We start from the raw sequence: 14959 nt of genomic DNA on the forward strand, positions 1-14959 counted from the left end.
TAACCTGGAATACATCAGAACTGGTAAACAGTAATGTCACATCATGTTTAAAGATCTCACAGCATGATGGTTACAATGAAAATGTATTTATTGACAAACTGATACAGTAAGCGCACATTGTTGCATGAGTTGTATCAGACCTAAGCTGAAAAACATGGCATCAGTTGTGCCTTCATACACACATTTCAAGTGTAGATGCAAACAGACCCACTGCAACCAGGTAACCATATGGAGAGTGCTAAAAGACAAGTGCCTGTCAGTTTTGACAATTTGGACCCTTCTTCACTCTGAACTTCAACTTGCGAAATGAGATGACCAGACTTTAGGATGATTAAGGTACATTTGGTTGAACTGAACTAACAAAGACAACATGATAGCAGATGACATTACAACAAAGAAAAGACAACTGAAACAAATACATTTGCATTAAAGCTGGGTTAGGCAGTATGCTGGAAATGACAGAAAAACAAAGAAGCCAAAATTTGCAAACCCTCTTGCAGCTCTCCTCCCTCCCCTCTATGTCCTAAGCAACTCCTGCCAGACGAGCACAGGCATATGCACCATCAATGCAGACATACAGGTGCTCCATGCACAGCATGCAACACAACAGTTGAACTGCACTCACAGAACAGAAAGTTTGGAGGCCAGTAAAATAGAGGGATACTGATGTATAGGAAGTGATGACACTGCATGAACTGCATGCACCACTGCGGCTTCAGGTTGGATAATAACCCAGCTCTGTGCCCTGATTCTGCTCATTGCTCTGGGACTTGGTTCGCAGTTGCAGGTCTGGCTCTCTGACAGACTGAGCAGGCTCTGGAGGTGGACAATGAATGATACAGGCAGGTAGGCCATCTAGTCATTTCATGCAGGCTGAATGAAATGACTGAACAGGCTTATTACAGGCTTGCAACAGCCACAGATACCAGATTTTGTTTTTTTGCTAGAGCATTTGATTTGTTGATTACCATCAAGATGTAAAGAAAATTTCAACACATTTGATCAAAAATGCTTCTAAATGTATAAGTTGCCTGCCCTAGCTTTAATCAGATATGTTGTAGTTATACCGATCTCAGCTTCTGTAAAGAGGTAACGATTACACAGTAACTTAAAGAACAGTAAAAGCAAACACTGTTGAAGAGCACAGAGGTTGAGCAAAGGTCTGAAGAGCAGTATCAAGGTTGGCAAAGTGCTATCATTATTTTACAGCACCCAGAGCCATATTCAACCAATCATCTCTGGTAAATACTGAGATGATCTGGTATCAAAGGTACATCATTTTCAGTGTGGTACAGGAATGGGGAGGCTGGAACAGGCTCTCGAACGTAGCTCAAGCCGTGTATGGTCCACCCACCATATTAGCTGGATGCTCCCTCATAGAGGTGTCTACCCATGACCAGGATCAATTTGTCTCACCCCAGTGCATAACTGAGTCATGAGAGGAGTAAAGATAAATATGTCCTAGTATCAGTGGAAAGAGAGCCAGTGGTTTACGCGGCTCATCACACATATTGTTTCTTCTGGGCTTGCGAGGCGAGGTCTTTGGCTTTCTCCTTAGCTGCCAGTGCTGTTTCTCTTGCCCGCTCTGTAGCTGTTTCTGCGAGGGTTCTTGATGGAGTTTCACCTTTAAAAATGAGGAGATCGGGATCTTAATATTAGTTGAAATATTTATTCTCAGTATGAATAATACGTCAAAAACTCAGCGCACCAAGAACATTCTTCTCTGTACATTTACAAAGTTCACAAAAATTGCAATTCCTTCATCATTTTTTAATTGTGTAATGCTTGCATCACATTTGAAATCATCAGTATAATTTTTACTGACTCTCAGCTTGTCTGTTTTCCAGCTAATTTAAATTTGAAAAAATGACAATGACAGGTCTTTTATCAACAACACTTCATCAGATTTGAATATGAAACAGCTGGAGGTAGATACAGATGGACTTGTTAAAACAATACAACAATATACCAATGTTTACAATGCCATTGTATTTGTTTGGCCCTGACTACTAGAAAAGTGAATGAACATTTGCTATAAACGTTCATTATTTATGATTACTAGATTTTACAGAACTGAAAACATATGAACTTATCAGCTAATCAACTTAAGCTTTACTCAAAACGCCAATAAGTTTTCATACATGAAAGGAAAAAGATATACCTGGAGAGCAAGATTGGCCTTCTTTATATTTTAGATTTGACTGACGTGTTTGCTTAAAGAGCATCAGCTGTTTAAAAAAAAATCTTTTCTTCACAGTCAAAAATCTGTCCGTCTTGTAATTTAGATGTCACTCAGCTTTCTGGATAAATCCTGCCAGTAGGCGAATGCACGTTCTTTCTAAATTAACTGGATTCATGAGACTCTTCCACTGCAGACATTTGGACTTGTCATAGCAGGAGAGGCACAGGTGTTACTAATGAGATCAAGCGATGTGTTCATTCTGGCAATTATTGATGTTATTAGTTACACTTGTGTCTGATAAGAGTGTCTACTGTGAAAAAAGGTTCAGTCAAAATTAATTTCACTCTACATTTTTCTCCTGGTCATGTGCAAGTCTCCGCAATGACTGTTAGTTCCACAGTTTGTGATACAACAAACTAAATTCTGTTAAAGTGGGTTTTATGTTGACTTTAACTTGTTACTGTGCAAGAACCTTTTAGTGCACACACTTTGTTGTGGCCATTACACATCTCGTTAAGGAGATTCAAGTTGATTGTTTGTTTTTTATATATTCATATATGTGTTACAATGTCTGTTCACAAATACATGAGATGAATAAAGAAACAATATCCAAAAGAAAATGTACCTTGCATTTTGGCCAACACATATTCAAAGCCTTTCATGGTCTTCGTAACACTAGTCTTGAACCTTGCAAGACCAAATTCCTAGAAAGATAGAGAACAAAGTCAGTTAAGAGTCACATAAATCTCTTACACAGACAAAACCCTGTAAATTACATATAACTTAAACCACTACATACTGTCATTCGACAATAAAGGATGACTCGGATTCCATGTCATATATCATTCAGCAACTCTAGTCCTGGCAGAGAGCTTCAACTGCTCAGCTGTTGCATCTTAACACTGCATATTATATTACCAATTACAGAATGAAGCATATGTAGTTGAGCCCCCCTCCTCAGAAGCCCCACACAACTTTCTATGGTCTGTTACATAGTGTGGCGCTACACTTTGCTCTACTGACCTGAATAGCTCTTGTGAGCCCGTAGACATTGGAAGAGATCCAAGCTTCTCTCTTTATCTCAGTCCAGCTGCCATTCTCAGGGTTGATTTGGTACTCGCACCGCTCTTCCACAGACTGAAGCAAAGAGAGAGAAAAAGCAAAATAAACAACAGCAACATGAGGTGGATCTGCTGCAGTATTGACTTTTTCCTAACAAAACAAATGAGCAAAGCCATTCAAACTGTTGCAGTAACTGCCACAAAAAAAAAAGTAGACCTCAGATGTTATAAAATAATTGGTTCATAAAAAGCGTATTGGCCCGAATATAAAATGATCCTTTTCCAAATGTTTTGGACTTTCTGTCTATAACTTAATTTACATACTCAACACAGTCCTACAAGGCTCTTGGAAGCGGTCAAAATTATTTTCTCCAGCAGTTAGCATTTTTACTGTTTGTCTCTTTGAGCTCCTTGGCTGCTTAACATTATTCTGTTTCTGCAGTAAAGGCGTTGCAAGATGTTTTGGACTAGTTTTCACTTGTCATGAACTTACTTCCTCAGTGGCAGAAAAACATGTTACAAAAGCTTTGAGAAACTCCTGACTACAGGTGCGTTCAGACGAAATCAAGCATTAAGGCGAACCTCCGCAGGTTTTGTGGAGGTGCGCGATGAAGGTGTGGGCATGCTAATTGTAAAATAATGTTTTATTTCTCTCATTCACTGGCTTTCTCGCTACCACTACTGCCACAACTGCTCTCTCTTTTTCTTATCTTATCTTCTATAAGCCAACAACAAAACCTAACTTTACTTATAACGCCATCAAACAAAAAGAGATGTCCTCTCCTTTTCTTAGTAACATCTTTGTCCTGCCTCATGGCAGGTTTGGCACTTCTCATCAGTCTGATTGTCGGCTGTGATTGGCCACAGCAGGGTGACATCAGGTTGTGTTTCCCCACAAGCTGATTCTGGTTTAACTTTCTGGCTGCAAGCGGCTATGTCGCCCCTGTGGATCCCATCCCTGCAGCCTAAACTGCAAATGTCCCCATTGTGGGATTAATGTAGGAATATCTTAAACACACTACCCCCATTGAAGTAAATAGGAGCACTGGCATTTTTGCCACACAAAAACTCTGAGACACTCGCTAGCCTTGCAAGATTAAGGCAAAGAACCCATAATGCAACACTTAGTGTAGGGGTCAGTTTTACAGCAGTACTTTATCTATTAAAAAAAGAAGATGTAATTGTCCTTCCAGGGGGAAAAGAAACAGTAAACTTTTTGAATGCATGTAATCTGTTCTTTATAGCCTCTAGAGTCTAAATGTCTATCTTTATTCCAGTGTTGTAATTAAGAGGCTGGCTTTGCAGCAGGAATACTAGTTGGCATTTGGAAGGCTCGTCATTCAGCACGTCTTTCTTTATCTCAAGCGTAAGAGAATAACTAATGTCCCATCATTTGAGCTGCTAACTCAGTCGTGAAGCAATGATCAGCTTGACTCTGCGGTGGGCGTGATGTGATTGCATTATGGCGGTAATGCAGTTACCACAACAGCTCTAACATGAGGCCATGTGATTACTTTGCGCAATGCTGAGTGTCTATGGAGGCAAAAGTTGGCATGTTACCATGAGACGAGCGTGGCTGATGTTCCATGTTAGTGTGGTCATGGTCCTTTTCTGAGGGTCCACAATGGAGTCCTCAATGACATATGCTGAGCTGGCCATTTGTTTTGGAAGATACCGCTCCATCCAGCGAGGCGCTCGGCTAGTTTTGGTCAACAGACGTCTGGAGATGAGGCAGTTGGCTGGGGTAACCTCACGGAAGATGATGTCCTCAGTCAATACATGGTTACTGGGGAAGAGGGGCAAATGTTATGGAAGGCAATACAAAACCTTTGTGTAGGAATGCAACTTTTATATGTTTCATCATAAATACTTGTTGATTATGTCTTTTCCAGTTAAACAATAACAGTTAAGTGTAAACACTTTCAGAAAATGTGAAGAAATGTCCATTATATGTTGCCAAAGTTTAGGACGTTTAGGACAATGTTTTGGTTTTTCTATTTGGCTTTTTGCTAAACCAACCAATCACAATTAATCAAAGTCAACGTTGACTTATTGCTTTTGTCCGACCAGTGATTCAAATCCCCAAAGTTATTACAATTATTTGCAAATACTTGTTTGTTGACCAATTAATCTACTCATTGTTTGAGCCGTAGTGTCAGCATTATGTTTGCATCACATCTCTGTGTCCACAGTATTACAGAGGTGAAATGTGTAAGCAGAAATCCACTACAATCCCTTACCTGTGAGGGTTGGGATATCGTTGCCAGAAGGCAATACAAACTTGGTCCCAGCTGCTTTTCAGCAAACCTGCACAGCAGAAATACTTCACCATTGTTCCCTCAGTTTACTCTGGCAAGACCCTGTGTGATACAGAACAAACAAAACGTGTTAGCTCGGCAGGTTTATGCAACTATTGGCTGTCAACAACAAAACAGGCTGACCTCGAGAATAATGGTGACAGCAATGACCTGTGGTAAATACACTGAAACAAGCGACAGTAATATGGACGATATGCTGCTCCTCATGCCTTTTAAATTGCCCCTCGGGGACAAATAAAGTTTTGAATTGAATTGAATTGAGCAAGTGATGTTTTTACATTTTTAGGTATTTAAAAGTGAGACAAGTCACAGACGACTTAGATTTGAGGTTTATTCAGTTGTGTTGCAACACTTTCTTGATCCTTCCTGCTAACGCTACATGATAGCTGTCCAGTCAAGAAACAGCACAAAGGTATAATATTACCTAACAAAAGCTATTCTCCTCCTGGTATGAACAGGCTAACATTATAAGGCAACTGCTAAGTATTCTGAACAGTGAGCTAACATGAGGACTGACATTACAGGCACATCTGTCACGTCCGCACTAGTTTTGGCTTCCTTGTTAGCTTCAACTAGCGTAGCATGGAGCAAACCCTAGGAATGAATGACACAGTTTGACAAACTCGCTTCATTAACCTACATTCAATACGTATGAGTTCATGTCAGAAGCTATTGCACTTACCTGTATGGCGACAACATTCAAAAGATAAGTATTAGCATTGTATTCTCCTGTCTGGATGACCATCACCGCTCAGCCACCTACAGACCATGTCCGTGAGTCGGGCTGGAAAGAAAGGTCAAACATCGACGACATATCCGGTAAGGCTTTTTCTTCACTGAGATTCTGACGTCATGACCCGCCCTCCTCTGCCTCTTATTGGCTTACTCTGAATTTCTTACCCAATCTCTAACCAATCAAATTCCTCGTACCTAAATTTAAGCACGGAAGGCAACGAGTACTAGCCAACCAGAGACAGAGTAGGCGAGAACATAGACATAATAAAGATATATATAATAATAATAATAATCTTTATTATGTCTATGGGCGAGAAGGCCAGGTAATGACGTCGCCATCCTAGGGAAAAAAAGGCATCTGGTAGGTGGCGCAGATGCAACGTCCATTTTTACCACTAGAGGGCAGCAGGTGACTGTAAAAAATGTTCACACAGCATTTAAACTTAAATGAAATTCTTTTGATGAGAAGTTTTGAGGTTAATTGTCGTGTAATGCTGTCAAAACAACGGAAAAATAGCACATGTAAGGCTCAATGAAGAGTATGTCGTCCAGGAAACCTACCCTCAGTTCGAGGGTATAAAGTATTTTAATGGCCAATCTGACTGCCTCACTATTTTTGGTGTTTTAGCAAATTACACTGGAGAAAGATCAATAATCTACTCTGCATATCTAAAAGCTCCAATCTGCAGAAATAAATTCAAACACTGCGTCTAATGCCTTCCGGGTCTGCTGTTTGTCTGTTAGCAGTAATAACAGTTTAGGCCTACAGTTTCTATATTAGTCTACAGTGTGGAATATAGGCTAAGCTAAGCCATGAAATCAGTAATGTGGGTGTCAAAAAAGGGGAATACATAACCAATATTTATTTTCTATTTCTCTGCTGTAAAATGAATCACACTGCGTAGGCCACATTTGTCTTCTTGTTCATTGAATACTAGTAGATGTTGACAGGTACCAGGGCACCAGACTATTGTAGACCCAAAAAGTTATGAGTAGAAAAGTTTTCACTCTTTTCAAGTTGTACTAGTAGTCACCCAGCCAGTAACCTCTACATATTTACAATATATCTACTTTACTACAATTATGGAGCTCTCTATATCTTGCATGAAGACACTAGCTGTAATTCCACCTGATGTTCAAATTAACCCTGGGAGTTGTGTGTGCAACGGGAGCTCAATATGTGTACCCACAGACCCTGTGGCTGATTAATGTTTGTGTGTTCATAATTAAAAGACCACCAACACAGGACGTTTTAGCAGCTGAGTATAATAAGAATATATAATTTCACATTCTGATTTCTTCCCAATCATTTTTTTTACATATCCTCAAAGCAGCTGACTCCTGCCCCACATTCTGTGATAAAGATATCAAGAACGTGTTGCGCTCACTTCACACAGTTCAGTGGTTTTAAGTCCCATCCCTTTGGATGCAGAGTCCTGCTGGTCCATCTAATCAGGAACAGCTTGTAGTGAACAAAATTAACATCCTGATTGGACAAAAACACTGCAGTGGCCTTCTCTGCATTCCTTGGACAAGGCTTGACTGTTGACTTTGCCAGGTCATCGTAATGAATCCAAAATGCAGCATTTGGATTAATTATATGAAAATCACCCACATTTTAAAAAGACAAGTGGGAAAACTAAACTTGTTTGTACAGTCACAATAATAACCTCTTCCCTTCAGTAAACACATTACTAGCCTTAAACTGTCAAATGTATGCCATGGAGTGCGTAATTAATTGGACATTATTTACCAGAGCTCTGCATTTACAGGAAACACAATATACATTGTACCAAGTTAATTAACACCCTAGTAAACATCTTAAACACATAACTGAATACAGTTGACAGATATATTTTCACTAGTACCATTCACAAAGGAAAGAAGAGCTTTACATCAAGCGATTTGCATGCAAAGCTTTAAGCCCTCTTCAGTGACATGAAAGATACTCAAGAACAGACCATTCAAGGCAAAAGGCTACTTTTGAACCATAAGCACCAGAAACCAGAAGTGGGTTCAAGGTGTTCAATCATATTCTACAGGCTTTTTTAATTTTAGTTTTTCTCATACAGCAGTCGGAGGGTGTCCACCATTGCGACCATTCAGAGTCTGCCTTCTTATCGAACGTGTCCTAAACGAGCCCTCAGCGTATAAAGAATCTGGCTTATCCTCACAACGGAAGACCATGAGGAAGCCGTTCCTATAGTTTTTATTCATCCACCCATAGAGGAGAGGGTTGGTAAAAGTCGAACACATAGCCACAATATGGAACACTGTATATATCAGTTTGTATTCCTTAAACCTGAGCACCAGGTCCAGATCACTGGCCAGCTGGAACACATGGAAGGGCAGCCAGCAGACAGCAAACACCACCACCACGAGGGCCAACATCTTGGTGGTCTTTTTGCGTCGGTTGATACTGTCACTACGGCTGGATGGGCTCACATGATTCTTCAGCTTAACCCAGATGCAAATGTAAGCATAACTGATGATGGCTAAAGGAATAATGTACTGTAGGAGCAGCATTGAGAGGCTGTATATGACTCCATCTCTGCTGGTCCCGTGGGGCCACTTCTCAGAGCAGACAGCAATGCGGAGGTTGATAGAAGGAATCTCTTCATGGCGGTACTCTCTGAAGATGGCCAGGGGTGCTGCCAGGACAGCAGACATAGTCCAGGTGAATGCCATAATCAGGAAGCTGGAGTGCCATGTGAGGCGCCGACCAAGGTGGAATACAATGCAGCGGTAACGCTCCAGAGCTATCACAGTCAGGGTCAGGATGGATACGTGCACACTCAAGGCTTGGGCGAAGGGCACCATGTGGCACAGCTCAGCCCCAAACTTCCACTCATCTAGCAGTGTGTAGACCAGAGTGAAGGGCAAGCACAGAGTGTCCACCAGGAGGTCTGCCAGGGCCAAGTTAGATATGAAGAAGTTGGTCACTGTTCGCATGTTTCTGTAGCGGATGATCATGTAAATAACAAGTGCATTCCCCAGCAGCCCCAGGAGGATGATTAAGGAATAGGCTGTGATTAGGGTGATCTGGACTCCAAGGTGCTTGGTGATGTCCGTGTGAAAACCAGGTGGATGTAAGCCCAGACTGTCATTAAGCTGAAACCAGACATCAGTTTCAGCAGCTTGCCCTTCTCCTGTGCTGTTGGATGTGTCTGGTGGGCTCATTTTGTCTGAAGATGCCAGATCCAGTCTGTGCCGATACCTGAGGTGAGAAGACCCATAAAATTAAATGATTTTTCTGAGACATGCCAGGCAGACTATTATGTCTGTAACAACTAAGAAAAGTAAAATGACAAAGGTGGCCCTGGTGTTTATTTCTCATCTTTAGTCTCCAATCTCAAATACCCACCCCAGATGTGCATTTGTCACTCCACCCTCACAATGTACACAGTATCAGTTAGCACTAGTCGAGGGTGTAGGAGGCATCCCAAACAACAGCTGGGTGTTTTTAGTGAAGTACTAAGAACATGATCCCTCACTGACTTCCCAACACCAATCACTCCCATTGCTGTTTATAAATCCCTGCTTTAGCCTGAGGTACAGCTGCTGGGAATTGAAACCTGGGTCTCTTTGAGGGTGGGCCAGTCTTTTGACACCTGCTCCACCTGTGCTTTCCTTGTGGAAATTCTTCTTTCATATTCTTCATGCTATACAATGCCTTCTGTCAGCAAAAGATATAAACTAACTGTAGACATTCCTGTCTAAACGTGTTTAGATAGACAAAGTGGAGTTAACAATGGTGTAATTAAAACCATTACATTGTCTTTAACATCTTTTTCTCTCATTATAGTTGAATAAACCCTTTAAACACTCTGAATAAATCCAGATTTTAATGAAATATGACAAAAAAATAATTGATTTAATATTAATTGTTTTCTTCATATCCTATGGAAAGGGTAGTCTGTGTTGTAAATACCATTCTATGGTTAAAGCCATCTAGTATTTAAATTGGGATTAATGGAACAGTGCAATTTAGAAGATACGTCTCTGATGCACAGCATTTATTTAAAAAAATTGCTCAAGATTGTATTGAGAAGTGGATGTATTAAAAGTAAAGCACATTTAAGTAAAATATGATAATCAATAGAAGTCAGCACTCTTTGTATTCACTATTTCCAAGCATTCTCAAATAAAAGATTGCTATCCACCGCTATTTATATAGAAAATTGCTTTGCCCATGACCCAGGTATGGGTGTTTGGATTCAGGGACAGGGACACCTGTGTCATTATAAAATCTAAAGGAAAATCTGGAGGAAGCAATGTGATCAGAAGGAGTCAGCCGTTCAAAGCTACATCATTAAATCCGCAGACTGCTCCCATACACAGTATCCATCTCATAAAGGGAATATTATGGCCCACGATGCACAGGCATATTTCAATGAAAAAATATCCTCTTTCCAGTATACTTTTGTAGTACATTATCATGTTAATTATGTCAATTTATTTGTGAAAGGCTGAAAGCTCCTGCTGGGTACACAACATTTTGTCATGACATGTTAAACACATTATTAATGTTTGACTCTTAAATAACTGCAATGTCACTTGCCTCATTATTAAGCAGATGAATGCTTATTCCATTAACTGATGTTAGACTCAGTAAGAGGCTTTAAACAAATCCAAAAAACCCAATCCACAAATTAGATTTGACATTACATACAGTACATTTTAAGGAGTGTAAGAAACAGGCATGCATCTATGTCTAACATTCAATTCAGTTCAGTTAGTGAGAGGTCATCTTATTGGTGACAGACACTCTTTGGTTGCTCTGGGGATTTTGTACCCTTTTTTTTTTTTTGACAGACCATTGGACAAATATTCAATATCCTTAGTTAACTGACACCATTGTTTCTTTGTTCTTTTATCTAATCACAAGTATTTATTTTATATCAGAAAATATGGAGTTAATTTTGCAGCACTGCTGTGGTGCTTCATTGTCATAGTTGTCTATATGCACTACATGGTACAAGCAACAGTGTGTGTGTGTGTGTGTGTGTGTGTGTTTGTGTGTGTGTGTGTGTGTGTGTGTGTGTGTGTGTGTGTGTGTGTGTATATGTATATTTATATGTATGTGTGTGTGTGTGTGTGTGTGTGTGTGTGTGTGTGTGTGTGTGTGTGTGTGTGTGTGTGTGTGTGTGTGTCTGAGCTGATGTGCAAGAAATTAAAATAACCCATTTAGTCTGGGTTCCTTAACATTAAGTACACACCATAAAATGTTGGGTGTGCGACCTAAATTAGATTATAGGACATAAACAAACACACAGTGAAACGACCTACAGAATAACTCTGAATCTATAGGGACTACTGAAATTGTGGTCATGACACCTACAGCGTTGCATAGCCGATAAACCAAAAAGCATATACCCCCTGCCAGCCTGTACCCCCTGTCACCGGAGCAGACCACACAGGATCACGCAGTAGGCATTTATCCAACAGGGTTTAAGCGACTTGTGCACCTTACAAAGCATCAGTAATTTATCAAAGCGCCCTTTTCTAATCGGCGATGGTAATGCTTGACTTGATGCAAGCTTGTGCCACTGATTAATCTGTTACCATACACCTGGTGGAGCAAAAGGCAAAATTCAGCCGAATCCCGGTGAACTCTGTGCACTTCCAATAAATTAGAATCAGACGCCTCATTCGCAATCAAACAAGCATTGATGCTTCATTCGTGCGTAATTTGTCGCCATTTGTTCAACTTACTGAATAGTGCGCATTCAGATATTTTCACGTGAGCTCTCAAGGCTTATTCAACCGATTAGACAGGTGCAAATCGTCTACCTCCCACACAAATAGTATATTGTGATACATAATTTGGACTCTTGTTCATCAGCTGTCTTTGGGTCCCTCTCGTATCCAAATTACGCACATGTAATAGTTTCAGTAACTACAGGTTACGCTTTCACAAAAGAACAGATTAATTGATATCTTGCGTTTCAGGTATACATTTCTGTCACTAAACTGTCCTCGCAATACTCATTTAAAGTGTAAAAGGACGCTATCCACATATTAGTGCACTCACCTTTTCCCTTATATCTCCTTTTGCTGTCTTCACTCGAGAGTGGTGTGAAACAAGGGGGGAAAAGCCCAAACTCCTCCCAAGCTGTGGCGCCTAGTGCGCATCTTGTGGCTTGACTGTGCGTTCCTGAGGCAGGTCTACAGGACTCAGTGTGAGCGTCCACATCAGTGCCAAGGACTATCACTGGGAGATGTGCGCAGGGTCCGCGCTTATGAGATCACCTTTTTTTTTTTTTTTTTTAAGTTTCGCATCTATGCTTAAGCAAAGAAATTTAAATATATATATATATATATATCACAGAATGTCCTTTAATGTGGCAACGCAGCCTTACGTCACTGAGTTTATTATTCACTTTATTTCCAGTAAAGGTTGAATTACGTTAAGTGTTTTTATTTCTCTTGTGTACAATTTTGAATGAACTTTGGAGCAATGAAGTTGTAAAAGCAAATCCTCATATATTGCTTTCAGGCTCCACATCAGGTGTCACAACACATCACATTTCTGCAATCAAAATAAGCAGTAATAAAACTACCCAGTGACACAATTTCATACTGTTGTGCAATAAACCATTGCTAGTTGACTGCGTTGAAGCGCTGTCAGATTTAGTTGATTAGACAATATAGACACAAATCTAATTTCTGTGAGCTCCCATGACTTCCCAAAATACATTAAAGGTCTTTGCAAATGCATTGTTATTTTTAGTTTAAGCTGTTGATATACACATGAAAGGGCATTTTTGTGATTAAAAAGAAAACACAGCTTCTTCTTTTTTTTTTTTTACAGTAAATTTGGACAGAATTTGGTTGGGAACTTTGCATTCTGAGCATGTCGCTTACTTGAATGATTTCAATTCTTATGGGGTTTGAATGAATGAGGTTATACTGTGGTGTGCCTGGAGCCATTTCCCTCATGTAATAAAGCAATGCGAGGCGAGGTGTGTGAAAAGATAGCTGGACAGACTTCAGGACTTTTCTGAAGGCTCATTTTGATGTTGACAGAGCACAGGACATTTTCAAGGAGAGCATAAAATAAAGTCAAACTCAGAGCATACCCAGCAAACCTTGGAAAATGAAATGAAAAAATTCAACTGTTGGCCAGGACTTGTAGCCCCCATGATTGTGTTTGAAAAGAGTTCATCTTTCCAGACCTGTATAGTGTTGGAGATATGGCACAGAGGTGTGATGGGAGTGTCATTCGAATAATCTAGGGAAACGTGCTGTCATTTGAAATTAGACATGAAAAAGGGAGCTTTAGCCAGATCGAAAAAACATTTTACCCATTAAGGAACTGTTTTGTGAATTTGATAACAGAGCAGGAGCTTATGTCTCACTTGAGCCTTGGTTTTGCCTTTCCCATCCCAGCCCAGGTTTTGTATGAGATCCTTGAGTCCTCCAAGTGGGATTTTGTTTGATGATGGAATAATTGGTGCACTGATTGACTCAGAAACAGGGGTTACCCTTTATTGATTGGGACAGACTGCCTCTCAACCTCAATTTATTCTCACAATTATGAGAGCTGTTCCCCAGCCTCTGTTTGTATTGGGTCACTCTGCAGTCAAGGTTGACAGTTCTGTAAGCCTGACTTGCATTCATTACTGATAAAGAAGAATTTCTGTCCTTGCCACAAACTTGCTTATCTACAGCAGGGCTCTGAAAAGTGGTGAGCAGGTTTTACGGTGTGGCAGACTTGCAGACTTGTTTTATTGACAAAAGTTTAACTTGCACTGGTTTTGCACACACACACACACACACACACACACACACACACACACACACACACACACACACACACACACACACACACACACACACACACACACACACACACACACACACACACACATATATATTGCTGCATCTGTCATTTGCTTGTGTTCATTTCAATTGTGAACCTAATAACTGAGCTCTGTAGGACTCCTCTCCATATAGCAGCGTGGGATCCTATATGGTCCATCTTCTCCATCTGATCACTGTTTCTGTCTTCTGTCCAGCTTCTCTGAGAGCACTGGTGCCACTGATCCGCTGACATGATCAGAGACTGTGGCATCCTCACATCGCACATCCACAAAACTCACAGTGCACACAGCTGGGGTTGTTCTTCCTGTCTCTCTGCCATGTGTAGGCTGTGAGAGTTAATGAACGAGGGAATGAAAGCCAGGCAAATTTAGTAATCCCATTCGTGCCTCCATCTTTTTTTAATTTGCTCTTGGTGTTCCTAGAGTTTAAACTTGACAGGTGTAGCCTGTAGCCATAGCTCAAATGCAGATGACAGCCTTTAATCATTCAATGATTATAATTATTGATTTGAAAGGATGGACAGCCTGTGAAGTCTGCAAATTGGATCCCTGGATGTAAACATTTGTGTGGGATGCTCCGGTTATATCTCTTGGTACTTTCCTTCCATTCTGAGACAGCAGTTTGGTTAATGGATCTATTAATACCGAGGAATAATTACGAATAATTGATCGGAGACTTACAGTACGTGAAAAGTTTTAGGGTATGAAGTGAGGATGCTTTCAAAAATAACACTATAAATTGTTTTTACTGATTATTTAACGTCATACAAAGTACAGTACAAAAGAAAAACCTAAATCATATCAATAAACAATGTACCCACAACTTTCCTTTAAAAC

At 40.3% G+C, this 14959-nt stretch overlaps 2 protein-coding genes across 2 annotated transcripts; both read right to left on the reverse strand.

The window, feature by feature from the left end:
• Nucleotides 1-70: 70 nt before the first annotated feature.
• prelid1a (PRELI domain containing 1a) lies at nucleotides 71-6353 on the reverse strand. Its single transcript, XM_062425351.1, has 6 exons — nucleotides 6244-6353; nucleotides 5484-5603; nucleotides 4804-5029; nucleotides 3206-3319; nucleotides 2808-2886; nucleotides 71-1624 (listed from the first exon to the last, which is right to left on the reverse strand). The coding sequence occupies exons 2-6, from the start codon at nucleotides 5573-5575 to the stop codon at nucleotides 1503-1505; spliced, it is 633 nt and encodes a 210-aa protein (XP_062281335.1). The 5' UTR covers nucleotides 5576-5603; nucleotides 6244-6353; the 3' UTR covers nucleotides 71-1502.
• A 2007-nt stretch (nucleotides 6354-8360) lies between these two features.
• On the reverse strand, nucleotides 8361-9476 carry npy7r (neuropeptide Y receptor Y7). Its single transcript, XM_062425968.1, has one exon. The coding sequence runs from the start codon at nucleotides 9474-9476 to the stop codon at nucleotides 8361-8363; it is 1116 nt and encodes a 371-aa protein (XP_062281952.1).
• Nucleotides 9477-14959: the final 5483 nt, after the last annotated feature.

The sequence above is a fragment of the Scomber scombrus genome, chromosome 9, assembly GCF_963691925.1.
Source record: "Scomber scombrus chromosome 9, fScoSco1.1, whole genome shotgun sequence".
Lineage (NCBI taxonomy): Eukaryota > Metazoa > Chordata > Actinopteri > Scombriformes > Scombridae > Scomber > Scomber scombrus.